At 52.4% G+C, this 23,591-nt stretch overlaps 1 protein-coding gene across 3 annotated transcripts in view; it reads left to right on the top strand.

The window, feature by feature from the left end:
• The window catches only part of ZFHX3 (zinc finger homeobox 3), a 258,118-nt gene extending 235,519 nt beyond the window's left edge, over positions 1–22,599 (top strand). For all 3 annotated transcript variants that reach the window (XM_040982429.1, XM_040982430.1, XM_040982428.1), the window contains 3 exons: positions 9,780–9,882; positions 11,119–16,566; positions 19,781–22,599. In XM_040982429.1, coding sequence (XP_040838363.1) covers positions 9,780–9,882; positions 11,119–16,566; positions 19,781–21,417 — 7,188 coding nt within the window. In that variant the 3' untranslated portion in view covers positions 21,418–22,599. The remainder of the gene's footprint in view (positions 1–9,779; positions 9,883–11,118; positions 16,567–19,780) is intronic.
• The last annotated feature ends 992 nt before the right edge of the window (positions 22,600–23,591 follow it).

Raw genomic sequence — 23,591 nt, 5'->3', positions numbered from 1 at the left:
CCGTAGCTGACACTGGTGTACCCCGTTCAGTTCCTAGCCATGCCTTTTCCCACACACATTCTCAGGCAGTCTCTTCAGGATTCTGTATCACAGTGTACAGGTCACAGACCTGTCACCTGTAGTCATCGCCTCTTCCATCTGGTTATGCAAAACTAACCGAGTGACGTCTCCTGAGGGCCACCATATGGAGTAAAAATGTGGGGAGTGGACAGCAGTTTTTATAGCCACCTTTTCATTTTGTTCAAATGGTTATTTCTGTTTTGTGTAAATTTAATGTACAAACTATGAGCCTGCAGTAATCTGCATCACTGGTTTACATTAGGCACTAAGATTTTCGATTTCTTAAAAAAAAAAAAAAGATTGATTTATTTGCCATTCAGAGTTAGGAGAGAGAGAGGATCTTCATCTGCTGGTTCACTCCCCAGATGTGGCTGGGGCTGGTCCTGAGTCAGGCTAGAGCCAGAAGCCAGGAGCTCCTGCCCGGTCTCCCAGGTGGGTGGCAGGGCACACTCGGAGCACCCTTTGCTGCTTTCCTCAGGCCATCGGCAGGGAGCTGGATTGTACTTGAACAGTCAGTCCACAAACCCATGCCCGTTAGGGTTGCCAGCATGGCAAGCCCTGGCTTTATCGCCTGTGCCACAACACAGGCCCCCAAATGTCGATGACTACTTCCTGTATATGTATTGGTTGTCATATTTTAGTAACGGCAGTAGCAAAGGTGCATTGCAGGTGGCTAGGGTAAAGGTCACTATGGATCTTTATCATTTAGCAACAGCGTCTTCAAGGGCACGACCATGGCAACTTGTGCGTCTTTGTAGTATTTCTCCACCTTTTCGTGAAACCCTTACAATAGCCACACTGAATTTAGCATCTGCTCTGAGCCTTGGCTAAACACAGCCTTGTGTATACCTGAACACATATCCCTGGACCCAGTCAATAAGCCCTGTTCTGGAACCCCCGACAACCTAATTCTGCAAGAGAAACCACTTCCTAAAGGGATAATGCGTGGCGTTTGCCATAGGAAGTCCTGTGTCTCAGCTTTGCAGAGAGTGGAAGGGTTCTCTAGCCATGGCTTAAAGCGCACACGCTCTGGGAAGCATCCTAGTTAGAGAAGTTGGTTTGCTAGAGAAAGTTATGGATTTGGGAACCAGGGAACAAGATGTGGAAAATGCAGTCTTGTAATTGGTCTTTTGCTTCCTGACGTCAGAGTGAGCGCCGCGTATGGGGGGCTGGACTCAGGGTGTGCCTGGCGGTACACTGGTGGCTTCTGTCATGGACAGCTGGGCTGTTGTACAGGAAGAACCCAGAATCCCTGCAGGCGACTGGTTTGGGTTTCTGTGCTGAGAAAACACGCCGGTGTCACTGCCCTGAGTTTGGTGTTAAGATGGCATTTGCAACTGTGTTACAACTAAGTGATTATAATGAACCTGTGGTTAAAACAATGCCTCTGGAGGGTGTTAAACTGTTATTTTATTAGAAAATTGACCCTGGGAAAGTATTGTTTCAGCTTTGTGATAATATCTCTGTGGCCAACCAGTGCAGCTCCACTTTCCATGCTGTATCATGAAGGCCTGGGCCGTGGAGTCGCTGGTCCCCGTGAGACAGGCTTGCTTTGTCACTGTGTGGCAAGGATCAGCGGCCTAGAGCGGGGAAGCTTCCCCCTTTGCCAGCGGGCCGGCTGAGAGAGCTGTCTTTAGCAGCAATATGGGGAAGGCTAACAAGCTCCCTGTAGTTGGTTGCTGGCAGACTTGGGGTATGTCTTGGGTATTTAAGCTGTTGTTTCTGGTAAATATTTGTTGCTGTCTAGATCTGAAATCTCAGGATCTAGCTTGAATTGGGTTTCAGTCTTTCTGAAAGTAAATCCCACCCCTGATAAATGGAACTAGATTACTTTCTACACAATGTCTTTCCGTGCAGTTGTAAATGGAGAGCGTTTTGAGGAGGCTTCATTTAATAATACCTTATCAGACAGCTTTCAGGAACCTGCAGTGTCTAATATGTCTGTTGCTATGGTAACAGCTGCTTGCTTATGCTCTGCATCTCATATCTGTGTCTTCCATGGGCCCCCTTCTTTTTAATGATGAGGGGGCTTGAAAAATATTCTCCACTGGGAACAATTGCAGTGCTGCCCTTAGAAACCACACCCACGGCACTTCATTCTGCTTGGCCTATTGCTAACAGAGCTCCAACTGGTCTTTTGCACACGTCACATGAAAGAAGGAAATCTATAAAGCTTCAGGAAGATAAGTGCCCCCCCCCCGTGGGCAGCCTGCCCCCGCCCCCCTCCCACCCGGTGGGCAGCCTGCCCCCAGTGCTGATTGCACATTGCTGACTCTCACTTCTTCAGAGCAGCTTCAGGTTCTGAACTGGTGGAAGGGATGTCGGGATTGCTGCTCTGTGCCCCTGTTCTCCAAGTCTGTTGGGGGAAGGTGGCGTGAGGGTGTGGGGGGTGGGATCTGGTCCCTGAATGAGGAAAGCCCACCTACCATGCATTTCTATGCTCTTATTCTAATGGATGACCATCTTTCTAAGTGGCAGGACTCAACCCTGGGCTCCTGGAGCACTGCCCCGTGTGCGTGGGTGTGGGGAGAGGCTCCCGTCTTCGCAGGGGCCTGAGCAGCTGGACCACCTTTTCCTCCAGCCCTCTGGCTTTCTTCCCTTGGGCAAATCTCGATCATTCTGTCTGCTGTGCCTGCGTGGATTGCCCTGCCCTGCAGCTCAGTCTCTCTTTGGGCAACTACTGTTTGTCCCCTGGGATTTTCGGGATTAGGTCCCGATTTTGCCCCGGTGCTTCTGGGTCTCCTGGACAGGCTGTGTGCTGGCACTCTCAGGTGGCCACTGGCCCCGGGGCTGTCACACCCACCTGGGAACTGGGGCTCTCACTTTGTCTCCATCTCAGAGGAAGGTAATGAAAATAATCGGGCTTCATTAATTCCGAGCCCTGTGAGATGATAGCCATTTGGAGCCTGTTTGCCAATTAGATGGTCTAAATTAGAAGTGACCTTGGTGTGCTGCCACCGCTTGCCTCTCGGAGTCTAATGACGCTTTTCTCTCCAGTTCATCTGCTCGGCTCCTCTGCTTCTGTTTCGGTGTGCGATCGTTGATGTGCTTCTTGTCAGCTCCCGCCACCTCCAAAACACTCCTCTTACAATTGGTTCCAGTCTAAACTCTAGATCGGCACAGCATTTATTTCTGTCCCACGGAAATATTAATGCGTCACTGCAGGGTTTTTTTTCCCCCTCATGACCTTTCTGTATTCAAAAAACCACACATAACACTGGATAAACAACCATACAGAAACCATTTTACGAAGGAAGGCAGGAGGCTAGGGAGGGGTTGTTAGTATGCAGTCAGTGCTGGGCGGAGAGAGTTCTGCTCTGGACAGTGGGGGGCTACAGTCGAGAATATATGGCATCTCCCGAAATACTTGGAAGAGAGAATGTTCAGTGTTTTACCACAAACCATAAATGTTGGCGGTGACAGATACAACTCTTACTTGATCATTATGCAAGTATATATGTATCAGAACTTTACATTGTGTGGTGTAAATCTGTAATTGTCAGCTGAGAAGTTAGAAAAGTAAACTTAAAGAAATGGAGTCAAGGAAACAGGGCCTCCCGACCCCATGGTCTAGCACTCAGCTGGGCACAGGGGATGGGCCTTTGGTCCCGACACTGGTTAGGGTCCTCACAGCCCCTGCCAGCGTACCCGGGTGTGCTGCCTGCTTCTGACTCCAGATGGCAGCTTCCTGCTAGGGTGAATCTGGGGCCACGGTAGTGCTAGGAACTTTCGCCATCTATCCAAGAAGCCAGACGCCAGGGAGCCACACAGGAGATTTTTATCTGGTGCAAAAGGGGGCAGAGAGAGAGGAAGAGGCAATGGCAACTGCTGCCATAGTGGCAGGAGGTGGGCTCCAGGGGAGCCCAGTGGCGAGAGGGGGTGTAAGTGCGCACGAGGTGGGCGAGAAGGAAAGGGGAAATGAAAGGGGAGGCAGGGGTGGGTACTGGGAGTAGGGCTGCAGCAGCTGGCGGACAGGGCTGTTGGGTACAAAACTGGGCACACAACTAAACAGCGCAGGCTTTACAAAAATGAAACCAAAACGGAAACTTAGAGAAATGGAAGCCTAAGGGAGGCAACTGTTTAAAGCGGTGGCGGGTCTAAAATGGCGTGGGTCGCTCCTCACCAACACTGCTGCCTCAGGTTGGGAGGCGAGAAGCCTCTGAGCTCTGGCCTGTGAGCTTTTGTCTGGCCAAGCTCCAGCCACTGTGGGCATTTGCAGAGTGGATTAATGTACTGGAGCTTGTTCACTGTGTCTCTTTAATAAGTCATTAAAAAGGCAGTATGGGGAGGCAGTGGGGATGGATCGGGGGCTCTGAAGGTGCACTGCTGATCTGCTGAGAGGAGCTTGGGTTTTCAGCCACAGCTGCACAGAAGGCGTTGGCGGCCCCAGGAAGGAAGCACCAGGACTCTCCCAGGGTGGTCACCTGGGGATGCCCCACCAGCTGGTACTGCTCAGCCGTGAAAGCTAAATGCTTTAGCATCATGTCCGTTTCTTGGACAGAAGCAGTGATCATATTGAGAGAGAGCAAGACTGGCTTGGGCTCTTTGAGGAAGGTCTAAGGACTTGCCCTCTTCCTTGGATGTCTGAGGTTCTTCACCCTCTTGCTTCTCCCTGGAGAGTAAAGAAGTCGAGGCTTCCTTGGCAGTCTTGCTCTTGGCAAGTGCACATTTTGGCATGGAACTGGGACTTTCAGAAAGAAAGCCCACTCCAGTGCGCTGTGTTGAGGCTGTGAGTCTCGAAGAAACCAGTTCAGCTCTTTCTCTAAAGACAGTTGTGTCTGCTTTCCCAGGGCAGAGACCTAGCCTAAGCGGTGGAGGGTAGGCTTGGGGGCTGGAGATCAATTAGTATGAGCCATGCTTTAGCAGCTAAGCACAGGGTAGCCATGGCTGCAGCGTGGAACCTGGATGTTCCACCTCTGTGACCACGGGTCTGGCTAGCAAAGGATACTGTCCTTAGAACTCCAGCTTTGACTTCGAGCTCTGCCCGGATGTCACAGGGAGCACCGGCCCACAGGCAAAGGGTCTCATGCACTGCCTCTGGGGCCACATGGCCACGTCTGTTGTGGAGTCTTGGAAGGTACTAAGTTATCCCAAATAAGGAAAGCAAAGTAGGAAGAGGTGAAAAGTAACATTTATGATCTTGTTTCACTTCTCACTGGTGTCCATGGACATCCCTCTAAAAACCTGCGACAGTCATCCCATTTTCTAAGAGGCTGGTGCAGGCTGTGAGCTTCTCGGGCAGGTGGGATCCTTGTTTGCTCTCTTAATACCACAGTCTTACAGCACAGGGCCCTTGCACAGCGTTGAATGAAGGTGGTCAGCTAAATGGGAGAGCATGTCACTTAAGGCCCTTCCCTCTCAGTAACTGGGTTGGTTGGCGATTTCTTAAGCCTGAATATTTTTAGCATTACTGTACTGAGGATACTTTACCAAGGTTGGGGAAAATGCGCATCACAAAAGAAACTATGCACCAAAATGAATGTATCTTTTCATCCATTTCCCAGTAACTTCTGAAGCAGCCACCTTTGTGTGAGGGCATCGCTCGAAGTGGAGCATGGCCAGAGCTGGAGTCCAGCTCCACGCTCAGCTTGTTCCCCGTGGAACCTGTCGGCTTCCAGGTGTTTCGGCACCCCAGCTCTACTGGCGGTGGCTTCCTCTGACCCCCATACACTCTGTTTTCCCTGGGAGGAATGGAGTTGGCTTGGAAGCACTGGGGACAGACAGGTGGCACCTAGGAGAAAACCGGGACCTGTCCTTTAAGTGACCCAGGCCGGTCTTGAGACCAAAATGCCGAGAAAGTGTTTTGATTTTCGTAAGCGGAAAAACCTGTATTTTCTCATAAGCCTCCGTGTTAATATTCTGAGTTCCCTTAGTGAGTGGAGTATAGGAGGCATATTTTTAATTTATTTTTATTGGAAAGTCAGATTTACAGATAAAAGGAGAGACAGAGCTTCCGTCCTCAAGTGGCCACAGCAGCCAGAGCTGACCTGATCTGAAGCCAGGAGCTTCTTCTGGGTCTCCCACACGGGTGCAGGGTCCCAAAGCTTTGGGCTGTCCTCGACTGCTTTCCCAGGCCACAGGCAGGGAGCTGGATGGGAAGTGGGGCAGCCGGGGAGTGACCTGGAGCCCATAAGGGATCCTGTTGAACGCCAGGTGAGGACTTTACACCTCCCAGGCCTGGCACGGTAGCTTAGTGGCTAATTTCATGTACTCAGCATTGAGGGCTGTGCACGCCATTAGCAGAGTCAGTCTACAGGGATGGTACAGCATTTCCAAAATGGGCTTGAGGGACCCCGTTTTAATCCATGCATTTGAGCACCATTTATCTCCTAAACATTGTACAGGGCCTTAGTACGTGCTGATAGTGAACAACATAAGATGAGGTCCCTGTCCCCAAGAAGCTCATAATCCAAAATCACCTTTTTTGAGATCATAAACCCCTTAGAAAATGTGATAACAGTTGCAGATTCTTACCAAAAGTCATCTGGCCAGACCTCACAGTCTCTGAGGCCATGGCCTGGGCATCCGTGGAGTAGGAGAGCCACTGGAGAGAAGTAGAAAGACAAGAAAGGACATGTGTGTTCTTAGGTCACCTAAGTAAGGGAGCTCATGATGGCCTCAGCCTGGGACACACGCGGGACGTCCCCTTGTGCCCGGAGCAGGGTCTGTCCTCTCAGACCTGCGCTTCTAGCTGCGCCGTGGGGAGGGCACCTGTACAGCCATGCAGCTGTCCAGCCACGACTGGCTGGGACCGGACGAACCCCCGTGCAGGATGCCGGGTGAGATGGGACACAGAGACGTGCTGAAGGAACATGCCTTCCAGCTCCTCACCTTTTCCTCCACGAGGAGCAGCCGCACTCCGCTGTGAGCTCAGCTGGCGCTCTGGGGAGAAAACAAGCAAATGTTGGGAGAAAAGCTTTGGCAGCTGGACAGGAGGCAGGACAGGCCTGGGAACAGGCATGTCCCTGAGCTGACTGTGACCTCAGGTATCCTAAATACGACGAGTTAGCTTCCATTGCCAACCCCTGCACGCACACAGCACCCGAACTGCATCAGGATCCCTCCCGCCTTTAGGGATCTTCTCCTTTGCCTCCTGGGAAATTCCTGTTCAAATTTCATACATACCGAATCATTTTTTCCCAAGAAGAGGTTGGGTATATACCACAGATGAAAAGAGGCAGGAAGAGTAAAATACTTACTTAAACACATATGGGGCAGTACTTTGCAGGGTTGGAGGCCCAGATTAAGATGCAGAGGAGCGTGCGAGGTTGATGATTATATTTCGGGGAGAGTTAATTGATGGAAGGTGAAGGCAGACAAAGAACCGCTGCTTACTGCCTTCTTGAATCCCAATCAGGAATTATGATTAAAGTCGCAGCGAGACAACAGAGGGCTGATGAATTGGTGTCTTTTTTTTTTTCTTTTTTGCCGTCATTCACACTTGATTGACTTCAACCTTTCAAGTGCAAAAGTCTCTCTTTTCCATTATTATTCATAGCCATCTGAGTTTTTCTAATTAAAGTGTATGAAAACAATTACTGATCCATCGTACTGAGTCTGTTAGAGGGGGTGTCTGCCTTGCTGGAATGCCTAGCGAAGCCCACAGTTTTCTATAATGATGTGCAGCTGAGGTGTTAGATAATTTTATTCTTTTTTACTCTGTAGGGCTTTTTTATTTCTCATGATTCGTTTTTCATAATTCCTAAAGGTCCCAGGAAAGGACTGATCCTCCAGCTACAACCGAGAAAGGAGGTGGGGGGGTCTTTTTTCCTTTCCCTTTCTCCCCCTCGGACCCCCAACCTCGTGCCCCCCCTTGGCTGAGGACTATAAATTAACCGGTGACCTTTCACTTCTTGGATTCCCGCTGGACTCCCCAACCACACTGGTCAGAAATGCTTTCTATTAAAAAGAAAATAGACAGAATGAGTTTGGCAATCTCCATTCCATTCCTAACGCTTCATCAACAGCTAGCCCTAACCAGCTGCCGCCGGGTGTCGTTGGAGGGTGCCGACGCAGGCAGGAGTGCTGTGTCACATGCTCACCTGCCAAGCACCTGCTCTTCGTAAACACGGGTGCTCCGAGAACCCTCCTCGCGCGTGCCTGTGGCCTAATTCGTGCACCTCTTGCTGTCTGGGTTGCTGAAATACTCTAATATCCTTCCGTGTGATGGAGGAGTCATCTTTTTGGTGCTGACAGGGGTGGTTTTAAGGGCTTCCTCTCAGCCTTGAGCCTGCCGCTGACAACACTTGCAAACGCTCTGCAAACCATTCAAAAATTACTAGGTTAGTTAAAAATAGTTGTTTTGAACAGATATTTCTGCATTCTAATCTTGATTATTTCACAGTCAGCTTTGCTGAGAAAATAATGCTTCCAAGTATGGCAGGGCACATGTCAAGAGAACAAGGGACAGTACTTGCTGTTCCTGTCTTGGGCTGTCATTATATGGGGGCCAATTTCCAGCTCACTTAGAAATATCATCACAGGGCCTGGCGCAGTAACCTAGCAGCTAAAGTCCTTACCTTGAACATGTCGGGATCCCATAAGGGTGCCGGTTCTAATCCCAGCAGCCCAGCATCCCATCCAGCTCCCTGCCTGTGGCCTGGGAAAGAAGTAGAGGATGGGCCAAAGCCTTGGGGCCCAAAGCCTTGGGACCCTGCACCCGTGTGGGAGACCCATATGATGCTCCAGGCTGCTGGCTTCAGATCGGCTCAGCAGTGGCTGTTGTGGCCACTTGGAGAATGAATCATCGGACGGAAGATCTTCCTCTCTCATCACAACTCTTCCCATTTCCCCGTAGGAGGTATAGGGGCTCCTGCTCTAGGCTTGAACTGAGAGCCTTGTATTTGCTCTGTTGGACACAGAGGATGGCTTTACCTCATGAACACAGGGCAAATGACAACTGGTTTGGCCAGGTGGCAGGGAGACCCAGAGAAAGGTCCGAGGATCTGGCTTAAAATCGTTGCTGTCTGGATCCGGGCTGCGTTCAGAAGTGCTAACAGAGAGTAATGGCCATGGTCACAGCGCCGAGTGCCTCCAGCACAGGCCAGGTGTTTCTCCTGATACCGTCTGCCTCTGGAAGGAACCCGAGCGGGAGGGAGTCGGGACCAACGCTTGTGTGCGGTTGATGTCAGTCTGCAAAGGGTTACAAAATGCTGCTTCCTGGCAGATGTGCCAGCGCATCTGGGTGTCCTCAGCCTTCCCTTTGTTCTCTCCTCCCCTTCTCACCCTTTCCTTCACTCTTCCGCCCCTCCTCTTCTTGCCTGAATACATTTTGAAAACAGTACTACAATGCTCCCTGCTTCAAGATTACAGTGTACTTTACTAGGTATGATTTAATTAGGGCCCTTATTATGTTTTCAGCAGCTTAAGGTGGGCCTTCAACTTATCTACCTAATTGGTTGCACAAGAAGTTTCACAGCCCATGACAAAACATTGTCAGTGATCAAAGTCAAAATTCTGCATAAAGGAAAAATATTAATAATAAGATTATTCTTCAAGTGTGCACTGCTAATTATGTCCAGAATGTAACCGTAGAAACACTTTTGACTGATGTGAGCTTTGTCTAATAAACATGAGTCCTCAGTGAGCTATGAAAAGTGACACCTCCAGCTTTACACTGGTGGAGGCTAATTCTGCTTATTAGATCATTTTTAAACCTTCCCTAGTTGGTGTCCTCTCCCCATGTGGCACTCACTGTTTGTCGTTTCCTCGCTCCCCAGGTGACCACTCCTGAGATGGTGATGCCCAGCAGCATGTTCCTGCCTGCGGCTGTTCCAGACCGGGATGGGAGCTCCAATTTGGAAGAGGCAGGAAAGCATCCTGGTTAGTAGCCTTCATCTTGACCCCTGGGAATTGAATCAGGATAAAGTTGTGAGCAGAAATGTTCCTGGGGTGAGGCTGTGGTTCCTCACGGTGCTCCCAGGCTCGGGGTGACTCCCCAGGATGGGTGGGGCACTCACACCCTCTGCTTCAGCCTCTGCATCTCTGCCGGTTTTCAGCACGTCTGTGTTACAAAGTGAGGGAACGAAGCAGCAGCGTGTCTGTCAGCGGGCCTGCAGACTCACAGTCCTGAGCCGGTCAATGCGACATCCGTAAGGGTTTCCTGACCTGGGACTTGGGGAGCATGCAGGCTGATGTTGGGGCACTGGACTGTGTACCCAGGAGCTGCCTCATGCCCAGAGTCCTCCGGGGCTGCCTGGAGGAGGTGGCACGGAGGTGCAGAAACACCGGTGTAGGAGATACACACGCCGGAGACGCCTGGGGCCGCACTGCAGCGCCATCAGGTCTCTGACTGTGACTGGCCAAAGCACTTAAGATTTAAAAGTTAGGAAGAATTCAGTCATTCCACTGCAGTCACTCCTCCTGTGGTTTCTCCTGTGGAGGTACAGCCTGAATAGGAGGCTATATAAATAAGCCTGATGATTTTATTGTAGGAAGAAATGTTTTAATGGGAAATCATTCAAATAAAAATCACCCTTGCAGTGTTTGGTATATTCCAGTGGACAGTTCTTGTACCTTCCCTGCAACTTGAGAAACAGCATTAATTCACATATTCCATAATTCACTACGCTAAATTATAATTACGTAAAAGCTTAACATTAAAGGTTACATCATGCAAAGTCACAGGCCTTCAACCAATTCTTGAGAAACTGAGGGCTCCGAGTTAAGCAATTAAATAGATCTTTGATGTAACACTCCTATTACAAGATAAAAATTGGTATTTTATTGGTCTTTATACCCTGTTGATAATATGTATAAGGTCACTTCAAGTCTGTGGAATGTAAGTTAAGAGAGATGTTTACTTCAGTGCAAAGCAATCTTTGAAACCCATGTGTACTGGGGGACTTAAAAGACTAAAGAATGCATATTATGAAAAAACTACACAGGATTTCAAAATATTTGTGTACAAAAGTAAACTCATCTTTTGAGTGGCATTTTCGGTAGATTTCAGGGACAAAGTGGAAGGCACAGGTCTGTTGTTCAGGTTAGGGTTCTCTGTGCCCTGGGGGTGTCCTTGGAGCAGAGCTGCCTTGACCTTTGGCTTTGCCGTTCTTCCAGAAACCTCAGAGGACGTGGGGAAGAGCATCCTGCCGTCGGTGAGCACAGAGCACAGTGGAGACTTGAAACCTGCTCCTGCTGATCCGAGCTCCGGGAGAGAAGATTCAGGCTTCCTGTGCTGGAAGAAGGGGTGCAACCAGGTTTTCAAGACATCCGCCGCCCTTCAGGCACATTTCAATGAGGTGCACGCCAAGAGGCCCCAGCTGCCCGTGTCCGACCGCCATGTGTACAAGTACCGCTGCAACCAGTGCAGCCTGGCGTTCAAGACCATCGAGAAGCTGCAGCTCCACTCCCAGTACCATGTGATCAGAGCCGCCACCATGTGCTGTCTTTGTCAGCGCAGTTTTAGAACTTTCCAGGCTTTGAAAAAGCACCTTGAGACAAGCCACCTGGAGTTGAGCGAGGCTGACATACAGCAACTTTACGGCGGCCTTCTGGCCAACGGGGACCTCCTGGCAATGGGAGACCCCACCCTGGCAGAGGACCACACCATTATTGTTGAGGAAGACAAAGAGGAAGAGAGTGACCTGGATGACAAACAGAGCCCAACGGGCAGTGACTCTGGGTCGGTGCAAGAAGACTCGGGCTCAGAGCCAAAGAGAGCTCTGCCTTTCAGAAAAGGCCCCAATTTTACGATGGAAAAATTTCTAGATCCTTCTCGCCCTTACAAATGTACTGTGTGCAAGGAATCTTTCACTCAAAAGAATATTCTGCTAGTGCACTACAACTCTGTCTCCCATCTGCATAAGTTGAAGAGAGCCCTTCAAGAATCGGCAACTGGTCAGCCAGAACCCACGAGCAGCCCGGACAACAAACCTTTTAAGTGTAATACTTGTAACGTGGCCTACAGCCAGAGTTCCACTCTGGAGATCCACATGAGGTCTGTACTGCATCAAACCAAGGCCCGGGCGGCCAAGCTGGAGGCCGCCAGCGGCAGCGGCAACGGCAGCGCCGTCTCCCTCAGCTCCTCCTCCGCGCCCAGCCCCGTGAGCACCAGCGGCAGTAACACCTTTACCACCACCAATCCAAGCAGCGCTGGCATCGCTCAGAGCTCCAACCTCCTGAGCCAGGTGCCCCCAGAAAGCGTGGGGATGCCGGCCCTGGGGAATCCCCTCGGGGCCACCCTTGCTTCAACATCAGAGCCCAAGGAGGCCAACCGGAAAAAGCTGGCAGATATGATTGCCTCCAGGCAGCAGCAGCAGCAGCAGCAGCAGCAACAACAGCAACAACAGCAAGCACAGACCCTGGCTCAGGCCCAGGCCCAGGCCCAAGTTCAAGCTCACTTGCAACAGGAGCTGCAGCAGCAGGCCGCCCTCATCCAGTCTCAGCTGTTTAACCCCACTCTCCTTCCTCACTTCCCCATGACCACCGAGACCCTGCTGCAGCTGCAGCAGCAGCAGCACCTGCTCTTCCCCTTCTACATCCCCAGTGCCGAGTTCCAGCTCAACCCCGAGGTGAGCCTGCCGGTGACCAGTGGGGCGCTGACGCTGACGGGCAGTGGCCCAGGCCTGCTGGAGGATCTGAAGGCCCAGGTTCAGGTCCCGCAGCAGAGCCACCAGCCCATCCTGCAGCAACAGCAGCAGCAGCAAAGCCAGCTCTCTCTGTCCCAGAGTCACTCTGCCCTCCTCCAGCCGAGCCAACATCCCGAAAAGAAAAACAAACTGGTCATCAAAGAAAAGGAGAAAGAGTGCCAGAGAGAGAGGGATGGTGCTGAGGGAGGGGAGGGCAGTGTGGGAGCAAAGGACTCGCTGCCAGATGCCTTGAAGGCCAAAGAGAAGAAAGAGCCCGTGCCAGGGGCCAGTTCCGAGCCTTCCATGCTGCCTCCACGCATCGCCTCGGATGCCAGAGGGAATGCCACCAAGGCCTTGCTGGAGAACTTTGGCTTTGAACTGGTAATTCAGTACAATGAGAACAAGCAGAAGGTGCAGAAGAAGAACGGGAAGACGGAGCAGGGCGAGAACTTGGAAAAGCTCGAGTGCGACTCCTGTGGCAAGTTGTTTTCTAACATCTTGATCTTGAAGAGTCACCAAGAGCATGTTCACCAGAACTACTTTCCCTTCAAACAGCTCGAGAGGTTTGCCAAGCAGTACCGAGAGCACTATGATAAACTGTACCCCTTGAGACCCCAGACCCCAGAGCCACCCCCTCCTCCCCCGCCACCTCCACCACCCCCGCTCCCTGCGGCGCCCCCTCAACCAGCCACCACGCCAGCCATTCCCGTCTCGGCCCCACCCATCACCTCACCCACCATCGCCCCGGCCCAGCCGTCGGTGCCGCTCACTCAGCTCTCCATGCCCATGGAGCTGCCCATCTTCTCTCCACTCATGATGCAGACGATGCCACTGCAGACCCTGCCGGCGCAGCTGCCCCCTCAGCTGGGGCCTGTGGAGCCTCTGCCCGCGGACCTGGCCCAGCTGTACCAGCACCAGCTCAATCCCACCCTGCTCCAGCAGCAGAACAAGCGGCCCCGCACCCGGATCACCGACGACCAGCTCCGTGTGCTGCGGCAGTATTTTGACATTAACAACTCACCCAGCGAGGAGCAGATCAAAGAGATGGCAGATAAGTCTGGCCTGCCCCAGAAAGTGATCAAGCACTGGTTCAGGAACACGCTCTTCAAGGAGCGGCAGCGCAACAAGGACTCCCCGTACAACTTCAGCAACCCGCCCATCACCAGCCTGGAGGAGCTCAAGATCGACTCGCGGCCCCCCTCGCCGGAACCCCAGAAGCAGGAGTACTGGGGAAGCAAGAGGTCGTCCAGGACCAGGTTTACCGACTACCAGCTCCGAGTGCTCCAGGACTTCTTTGATGCCAACGCCTACCCCAAGGACGATGAGTTTGAGCAGCTCTCCAATCTGCTGAACCTTCCGACCCGAGTCATAGTGGTGTGGTTTCAGAATGCCCGACAGAAGGCCCGGAAAAATTATGAGAACCAGGGAGAGGGCAAAGATGGCGAGCGGCGGGAGCTTACAAACGATAGGTACATTCGAACGAGCAACTTGAACTACCAGTGCAAAAAATGCAGCCTGGTGTTTCAGCGCATCTTTGATCTCATCAAGCACCAGAAGAAGCTGTGCTACAAGGACGAGGACGAGGAGGGGCAGGATGACAGTCAAAATGAAGATTCCATGGATGCCATGGAAATCCTGACGCCCACCAGCTCGTCCTGCAGCACCCCGATGCCCTCGCAGGCCTACAGCGCCCCGGCGCCATCTGCCAACCCAGCTCCTCCTGCTTTCCTGCCACTCACAGCCGAGGCTGACGAACTGGCCACGTTCAACTCCAAAGCTGAGGCGAGTGATGAGAAACCAAAGCTGGCTGAACCTCCCAGTGCACAGCCAAACCAAACTCAAGAAAAGCAAGGACAAGCAAAGGCAGAGCTGCAGCAGCAGGACCAGCCGGAGCCGAAGTCCACCGCGCCCCAGCCGAAGCTCCCGCAGCTGGCCTCCCCGCCTGCCTTGCCGCAGCCTCCTCCGCAAGCGCCCCCTCCTCAATGCCCCTTGCCCCAGTCAAGCCCCAGTCCTTCTCAGCTCTCCCACCTGCCCCTCAAGCCCCTCCATACATCAACTCCTCAACAGCTGGCAAACCTACCTCCTCAGCTCATCCCCTACCAGTGTGACCAGTGTAAGCTGGCGTTTCCGTCGTTTGAGCACTGGCAGGAGCATCAGCAGCTGCACTTCCTGAGCGCGCAGAACCAGTTCATCCACCCCCAGTTTCTGGACAGGTCGCTGGACATGCCTTTCATGCTCTTTGATCCCAGTAACCCACTCCTGGCCAGCCAGCTGCTCTCTGGGGCCATCCCGCAGATTCCAGTGAGTTCAGCCACTTCTCCTTCCACTCCGACCTCCACGATGAACACGCTCAAGAGGAAGTTGGAGGAGAAGGCCAGTGCAAGCCCTGGGGAAAACGACAGCGGGACAGGGGGAGAGGAGCCACAGAGGGACAAGCGCCTGAGGACGACTATCACACCTGAGCAGCTGGAGATTCTCTACCAGAAGTACCTGCTGGACTCCAATCCGACTCGAAAGATGTTGGACCACATCGCACACGAAGTGGGCTTGAAGAAACGCGTGGTGCAGGTCTGGTTTCAGAACACCCGGGCTCGGGAGAGGAAGGGACAGTTCCGGGCCGTGGGCCCGGCGCAGGCCCACAGGAGGTGCCCTTTTTGCAGAGCACTCTTTAAGGCCAAGACGGCCCTGGAGGCTCACATCCGGTCCCGTCACTGGCACGAAGCTAAGAGAGCCGGCTACAACCTAACCCTGTCTGCGATGCTCTTGGACTGTGATGGCGGACTCCAGATGAAAGGGGATATTTTCGACGGAGCTGGCTTTCCCCACCTGCCCCCGAGCAGCAGTGACAGTCAGGGTGCGCCCCTCTCACCGGTGAGTAAAACCATGGAGCTGTCGCCCAGGACTCTCCTTAGCCCTTCCTCCATCAAGGTGGAGGGGATTGAAGACTTTGAAAGCCCCTCCATGTCCTCAGTTAATCTAAACTTTGACCAAACCAAGCTGGACAATGATGACTGCTCCTCTGTCAACACGGCCATCACGGACACCACGACTGGGGATGAGGGCAATGCCGACAACGACAGTGCGACAGGGATAGCAACCGAAACCAAATCTTCTGCCGCGCCCAACGAAGGGCTGACCAAAGCAGCCATGATGGCGATGACCGAGTACGAAGATCGGCTCTCCTCTGGTCTGGTCAGCCCCGCCCCGAGCTTCTACAGCAAGGAGTATGACAATGAAGGTACTGTGGACTACAGTGAGACTTCCAGCCTTGCCGACCCCTGCTCCCCGAGTCCTGGAGCCAGCGGGTCTGCAGGCAAGTCTGGTGACGGCGGGGATCGACCCGGGCAGAAACGTTTTCGCACTCAGATGACCAACCTGCAGCTGAAGGTCCTCAAGTCATGCTTTAATGACTACAGGACGCCCACGATGCTGGAGTGTGAGGTCCTGGGCAATGACATCGGACTGCCAAAGAGAGTCGTTCAGGTCTGGTTCCAGAATGCCCGGGCAAAAGAGAAGAAGTCCAAGTTAAGCATGGCCAAGCATTTTGGTATAAACCAAACAAGTTACGAGGGACCCAAGACTGAGTGCACTTTGTGTGGCATCAAGTACAGCGCGCGACTGTCTGTACGTGACCATATCTTTTCCCAACAGCATATCTCCAAAGTTAAAGACACCATTGGAAGTCAGTTGGACAAGGAGAAAGAGTACTTTGACCCAGCCACTGTACGTCAGTTGATGGCTCAACAGGAGTTGGACCGGATTAAGAAGGCCAACGAGGTCCTTGGACTGGCAGCTCAGCAGCAAGGGATGTTTGACAACGCCCCTCTGCAGGCTCTGAACCTTCCTACGGCGTACCCCGCACTCCAGGGCATTCCTCCTGTGTTGCTCCCTGGCCTCAACAGCCCCTCCTTGCCAGGCTTTACTCCATCCAACACAGGTGGGTTCTGCTCTGAGCAGTTCTGCCTACATTTAGCATTGAGATAGGTGCCTAGCACCCAAACTGTTGCTTTGGGGAAGTGGCAAGTTCCCTTTCCAGTTCTCTGCAAGCAGAGAGGTGTCTCCCCCGATCGAGTCTCTGTGCTTATTTGTTTTAGGATGGGATCTTGAGGTTGGAACAGTCACCTCTGAAACCACTCACGTCTTTGCTGTTGAGTAGCAAAACCAGGATGTTGCTCACAGCTGGGACTGAGTGTCCTGGTGTATTCTGTCACAGCCTCTAGATTTCCTCGTGGGAATGCCAATCCCATTAGGTATCTGTTGCAAATATTAGGCACTGCAATGAGCAGTTAGTTAAGCAACCCTTTCTGTTCAAGTCCCAGCTGCCCCTGTTCTGATCCAGCCTCTTGCTGACACACCTACAAGAGCAGCGGGAGAGGAACCATTACTTGGGGACCAGGCCTTCAGGCTCCTGCCTTTGGCCGGGCTGGCATGGCCATCTGGGGACTCTCCAAGTTGATGGGCACTCTCTCCTTCTGTCTCTTTGCCCAAGAAATAAATCTTCGGGGTTATGGGGGAAGAACCCAGCCTGTTCTAGATAATACCCTATGCAGACTGGACTAAAACAAGTCTTCGGCCCTCCCCTGAATTCCGTGCCTTCTTCATGGAATGGCTGCAGTGCGAGTTATTCCTGGTACTCTCTTCCAGGCAGAACAATGGTGGCTTCATCTGTCCCATAAAGAGACTGCCCTTCCACCTGGGTGCACTTGTCAGCAGTCTTGGATCAGACACTGTGCCTCCTAGTTACGCCATGTCCATGGTCATCCTCTAAACAAGACTACCGAAGCTCCTTTGGGGCTCCTCGGTCCCCACTGCCCTTCCTATCTCCCTGTCCTCGCCTGACTCACGCTTGCTCTGTGTATATCCTCACCGTCCTGAGTGCCTGCCCGTGTTCCTCTGTCCTCACCCATCTTCTCCGGATTCAGCTCGCTTTGCTAGGTTGCACTTGGACTCCCAGGGTCCTGTGAGGCTTAGGCATAAGTCAGCCCTTGCCCCTCACCACAACCAGTATCCACCAGGGCAGAAACCTTGGTGTCGCCTTTCCTTCAAACATACCCACGTGACCAGCAGTGGACAGCTTTTATTTCTCGTGGACCTAATTCGTAGCTTTATAATTTTGGCAATGTTTAATACAGCATTCCTTGTCTCACTTAGTGGCCACAGGGAACATGGAAGGAAAGCATTGTAATGGAGAGGTTGCTCCATGTGTGTCTGTGTGTGTTGGCACAGAGTGGTGCGACCACCCAGCTAGACCTCTGCCACGCGGCCAGGGCAGTGCGTTCTCCACAGAGCCCAGGACCTTGGCAGAGGGGCGTGGGCATGCTCAACAGAAATCCCAACATTGTCGACAGGGTACAATCAGAATGATCTCTTCCCTTGTTATACAGAGGAGAAAACTGAGGCCACGGAGGCCAAGACCAGAGCTCCCACCCAGGCCTCGTGTGAGCCAGTCAGCAGCTCCGTGTGTGGTGCTGCTCGGGTTCTGACCACGCAGAGCAGAGTCAAGACAGAAAGTCATGCTTCCAGTGCAAGGCCACCAGAGGTGTCCCAGTCACCATCTGCTGACGGCTCTACATCAGGACTGGGGCGGGGGGCAAGTTAGTGCTTAAGCATCTGTCAGGCCAACGCTCAGATCTTGCGCTGTAATTCCTAACCACCACCCCAGCTCCGAGAGTTTGAGCTGCCGGGGTCACACACCTGGGGTCTGTCAGTCATGATCCATGCGGGGCTGGGGGCTCATTTAGCTATTGCACCTGCCCTGCCTCACGCAGACCTTGGTCACCAGCAAGGCTGCCGTAAATGCTTCTCAGGTTTTTTCCTCTCTTTTGGGTGATGACACAGAATCCTCTAAAGGCGTCCTGACCTGACTCTTCCTCCTACAAGCTAGAAGCTGTGGGTGTGGGGGAGAAGAGTCCTCTCTAGCCATTCTTCCTTCGCCCCCAGAGATCTCCTGCCTCTGGCCCCAGCCTGAGAACCGGAGCAGACCCACAGTCTTGTGGTAAACCAAAACAGGCACATCTCCTCACTCAGCCTGTCTCTGCCTCCTGAGTCAGCTCACCAGACCAGCTTCTACTCCGCTTTCCCTGAGTGACCCGCGCCTCTGCTCTCAGGCTCTCACACGCACTGGAGAAATCAGACTATTTAACTCAGCATTTTTCACAGGAGTGACTGTTGACTGTGAGGGAAGCCGCCTCCTTGGCTGTCCGGTGCTGATGAGTGCTTTGCTGGGACTGGCAGCTGGAGGCAGCCTCACTGTTGTCCCCCAGGGAATGCACGGGCTTGGCAGCCGGCAATCTGCGGGCCCATCCACCTCTGGTTTTCCCACAAGGACAGCGTCACCCTAGAAGTCCTCCCCCTGCTTCGCGGCGGCATGGCTCAGGGGAAACAGAAGCTGCCAGCCAGGAAGGAGGGTCAGGGAGCAGATGAGGCCCCGGGCTGCGGTGACAGTCACAGACCTCCACATGCCAAGCAGCAGTGCCCCGAGTAGGCTGAGGGATTGCAGGCAGCCCTGTGCCCGCTGCTCAGGCAGCTCAACTCGACTACTTTTCGTCTACCCCTGCCAGGGATGGAGCCAGCGCGGCCCCAGTGGCAACCCTGGCTGTCATTCACACAGGGGCCCGGGCTGCTCAGGCTTCCAGCCGATTCCAGAAGTCTGTTCCCAGCTGGTTACATTACTGAGCAGACTTGCTGGAGCAGAGGCGCTGGGCCGAGGCGCTGGAGCGGTCTGCCCTGGGTGCTTGTCCTCCATACTCCCCCAGCCATCCGAGATGGCCACACAGCAGACGGCCGTGTGTAGTCTGAGTTTTTGATGAGCCTCGAGGCCTCTCGGGTTCCTGGCCTTCTCCCACACTCCCTGTCCCTTCTGGTCGCCTCTGCTCTCAGACAAGTCAGCCGGGGCCTGGTGGCACCACTTTCTCTGTGGAGCTTTGAACAGGTGGACATGGCACGTCAGGGAGCGGTTGGGCGAAGAGGGGACGAGCTGACGCAAGGCTGGGTGCTCCTCGGGCTACCAGGCTCGTCAACCCTGAGCCTCCCGTCTCGGGAGGACCCTTCATACCGAAATCTGGACATCGTTCTTAGCTTGGTGGCAGTGACACAGATCAAATGTCTTACAACCCACACTGAACTGCTTTCTCTGTCTCCATTCCTTTCAGCTTTAACGTCTCCTAAACCGAACCTGATGGGTCTGCCCAGCACGACAGTTCCTTCCCCTGGCCTCCCCACATCTGGATTACCAAATAAGCCGTCTTCAGCCTCGTTGAGCTCCCCAACCCCAGCACAAGCCACCATGGCGCTGGCCCCCCAGCCGCACCCCCAGCCCCAGCAGCAGCAGCCAGCCCAGGTCCAGCAGCCTGCCCTGCCTCCTGCAGTCCAGCCGCCACCCACGCCCCAGCTCCCGCCCCAGCAGCCGCAGCAGCCACAGCCACGCAAGGACAAAGACTGTGAGAAAGGCAAGGAGAAGGAAAAGGCGCACAAAGGCAAGGGGGAACCTGTGCCTGTCCCCAAGAAGGAGAAGGGCGAGGCCCCCGCGGCGGCGGCCCCGCTGGCGGCCCCGCTGCCCGCCATGGAGTACGCAGTGGACCCCGCGCAGCTGCAGGCCCTGCAGGCCGCTTTGACTTCCGACCCCACAGCGTTGCTCACGAGCCAGTTCCTTCCTTACTTTGTACCAGGCTTTTCTCCTTATTACGCCCCCCAGCTCCCCGGCGCCCTGCAGAGCGGGTACCTGCAGCCCATGTATGGCATGGAAGGCCTGTTCCCCTACAGCCCCGCGCTGTCGCAGGCCCTCATGGGGCTGTCCCCCGGCTCCCTACTGCAGCAGTACCAGCAATACCAGCAGAGTCTGCAGGAGGCCATCCAGCAGCAGCAGCAGCGGCAGCTCCAGCAGCAGCAAAAAGTGCAGCAGCAGCAGCAGCAGCAGCAGCAGCCCAAAGCAAGCCAAACCCCAGTCCCCCAGGGGGCTGCTTCCCCAGACAAAGACCCTGCCAAAGAATCCCCCAAACCAGAAGAGCAGAAAAACGCCCCCCATGAGGTGTCCCCCCTCCTGCCGAAACCCCCCGACGAGCCAGAAGCAGAAGGCAAAAGTGCGGACTCCCTCTACGACCCCTTCATCGTTCCAAAGGTGCAGTACAAGTTGGTCTGCCGCAAGTGCCAGGCGGGCTTCGGCGACGAGGAGGCGGCGCGGAGCCACCTGCAGGCCCTCTGCTGCGGCCAGCCTGTGGCGAACCTGCAGGAGATGGTGCTCCAGGTGCCCACGGGCGGCGGCGGCTCGTACCACTGCCTGGCGTGCGAGAGCGCGCTCTGCGGGGAGGAAGCTCTGAGTCAACATCTCGAGTCGGCCTTGCACAAACACAGAACAATCACGAGAGCAGCAAGAAACGCCAAAGAGCACGCTAGTTTATTACCTCACTCCGCCCGCTTCCCCGACCCTAGCACCGCATCTACCTCGCAGTCTGCCGCTCACTCCAACGACAGCCCCCCGCCCCCGTCGGCCGCCCCCTCGTCCGCCCCCCGCGCCTCCAGGAAGTCTTGGCCGCAAGTGGTCTCCCGGGCTTCGGCCGCGAAGCCCCCTTCTTTTCCTCCTCTCTCCTCATCTTCAACGGTTACCTCAAGTTCATGCAGCACCTCAGGGGTTCAGCCCTCGATGCCAACAGACGACTATTCGGAGGAGTCTGACACGGATCTCAGCCAGAAGTCCGACGGACCGGCGAGCCCGGTGGAGGGGCCCAAAGACCCCAGCTGCCCCAAGGACAGTGGTCTGACCAGTGTAGGAACGGACACCTTCAGATTGTAAGCTTTGAAGATGAACAATACAAATGAATTTAAATAAAAAAAATTAATAACAAACCAATTTCAAAAAAATAGACTAACTGCAATTCCAAAGCTTCTAACCAAAAAAAAAAAAAAATAAAAAATAAAAAAATAAAAAAAATAAAAATAAAAAAAGGAAAAAAAAAAAAAGAAAAAGCGTGGGTTGTTTTCCCATATACCTATCTATGCCGGTGAGTTCACATTCTTACCTTTTCTTTTAATATATTTAAAAACAAACCAACAACAAACGCCCTAACCCTGTCGCATCGTGTCCTTTGGAAGGTACTATTGGTCTGGAAACACAAGTCCGCAGGGCCTCCCCAGTGTCCTTGGCGCTTCGCCCCCTTGTATAGTCGCCCCTCCATAGCCGCCCCACGTTGATAGCACAGAGGAGCCCGGCATGCTCTGTATGGGAAAGCAGTCCACCTTGGTACAGTTTTAAATTTCTTGCTATCTTAGCATTCAGATACCAATGGCTTGCTAAAAGAAAAAGAAGAAATGTAATGTCTTTTTATTCTCAGGTCAATCGCTCACACTTTGTTCTGTTTCCAGAATCATTGTTTTATTAATTTTTTTTTTCAGTTCTCTTTTTCTTTTTTGTTCCAGAAAATTTTTGCTGTTTTTGTTGTTAATTTAAAAACGGGCAGAAAGTATTCAAGTGAAACAATGTGAACTGCTTTAAGCTTTCTGGGGATTTTTAAGGATAGCTTTTTTGCTGAAGCCAATTTCAAGGGGAAAAGTTAAGCACTCCCACTTTCAGAATAAATAACCCACACACACAAAGAGTGTTGAGGACTTGTAGCTTAAAAAGAAAAGTAAGTTTTAAAAACTGACTTTCTGTATTTATGATAGATATGACCATTTTTTGGTGTTGAGTAGATTGTTGCATTGGAAATGAAATGAAGCAGTATGGTAGATTTAAAAGGAGAAAAAAAAATCTTTTGTGTACATTTAGCTTTTTGTATGGTCCAACTGACAGCTCCTCATTTGATGTTGTCTTGTTCCTTCCTAGCAGATAGATTACAATCCGTTGATTCGCCTAAACTTTTCTCCCCTTTGTCCCTGACTCCCGTCTCCCTCCTGCCCTCTGATCTCCCACCTAAGGTAGCTGCCTTCCTTTCTTAGAGGGTAGCTGCAGAATTATTTTATAAAACTAAAAAAAGAAAAAAAAAATTTTTTCCAAGGATTCTAGGGGTCATCAGGACCCCCCCGATTATTTTTGGGGAGTCGAACCTTCTAGAAGGCATCCTGTTGTAGTTACCTATGTCTGTTAGGCTTGCGTATTTCTTTGTTGTTCTTCTGGCTTTTCTTTGCATTCCTCCTTTTCCTCTGTTTGGTAGATATTTCAAATGTTCTTTTCCTAAAAAACTGCAAGCTCTAGTTTGTTTCATTTTGTGTGATTGGGCCATGTGCTTTTCTTAAAAAAAAAAAAGTTTTTGGTTAGGGGTTTGGTTTTTGTTTTTGTGTTTTCCTCTCTCAGAAAAAGAAATTTCATGCTTTAAATAAAATCCAAAGACACACCCTTTCACTGCTGATGCAGAAAAAAGGGAAAGGGTTCTTGTTACTTGAGAATTTGTTTCTGATTTAAACAAGACTTAGTTTGATAAAACAAAGAGCAAAACAGAAGATTCCCAGGTTGTTGTATGCCTCTTGTGCGAGTAGAGAGGCAAGCAGAAATGACAATTCCATATACCAAAAGACCAAAAGTAGCTTTTATTACTTCAAAGTCTTGTCCTTGTGTTAGGCAGTCTGAGCAGCAGGCGACCCAGAGCAGAGCCAGCACAGCAGCAGACAGCCAAGGAAGCGGACGGGAGGCACATGGGTTCACGTTGAGAGCCATACTCCTGGAACACACCACACAGCGCCACACACACGTTCTCCTCTTTACAAGCAAAACATGGTCTGAACTTTGAAAACTTCGTGCTGCTAAAAATGTAGATTTTGGAAACAAATAGATGCTTTGCTGTTTCACTTCCATAGCCAAACATCAGCAGAAACAACCCCCCCCCACTGTACCCCAAAGAGTGTGAGGTCCTTCCCCCCTCCATCTCTTCCTTAGGGTTCAAAAGGGAACTCCACGACTGTGAATGCAGGTCCCATAGGTCACCCTTCCGGCTTCTCTCCCCAGTGCTGGAGCCACCCATGACTTTGCAAAAA

The sequence above is a fragment of the Ochotona curzoniae genome, unplaced genomic scaffold (genome assembly GCF_017591425.1).
Source record: "Ochotona curzoniae isolate NIBS_2020 unplaced genomic scaffold, NIBS_Ocur_1.0 contig_3622, whole genome shotgun sequence".
NCBI classification, from domain to species: domain Eukaryota; kingdom Metazoa; phylum Chordata; class Mammalia; order Lagomorpha; family Ochotonidae; genus Ochotona; species Ochotona curzoniae.
Note: the sequence above shows the minus strand (reverse complement) of the source record. Positions and strands in the feature narration are given on the sequence as shown.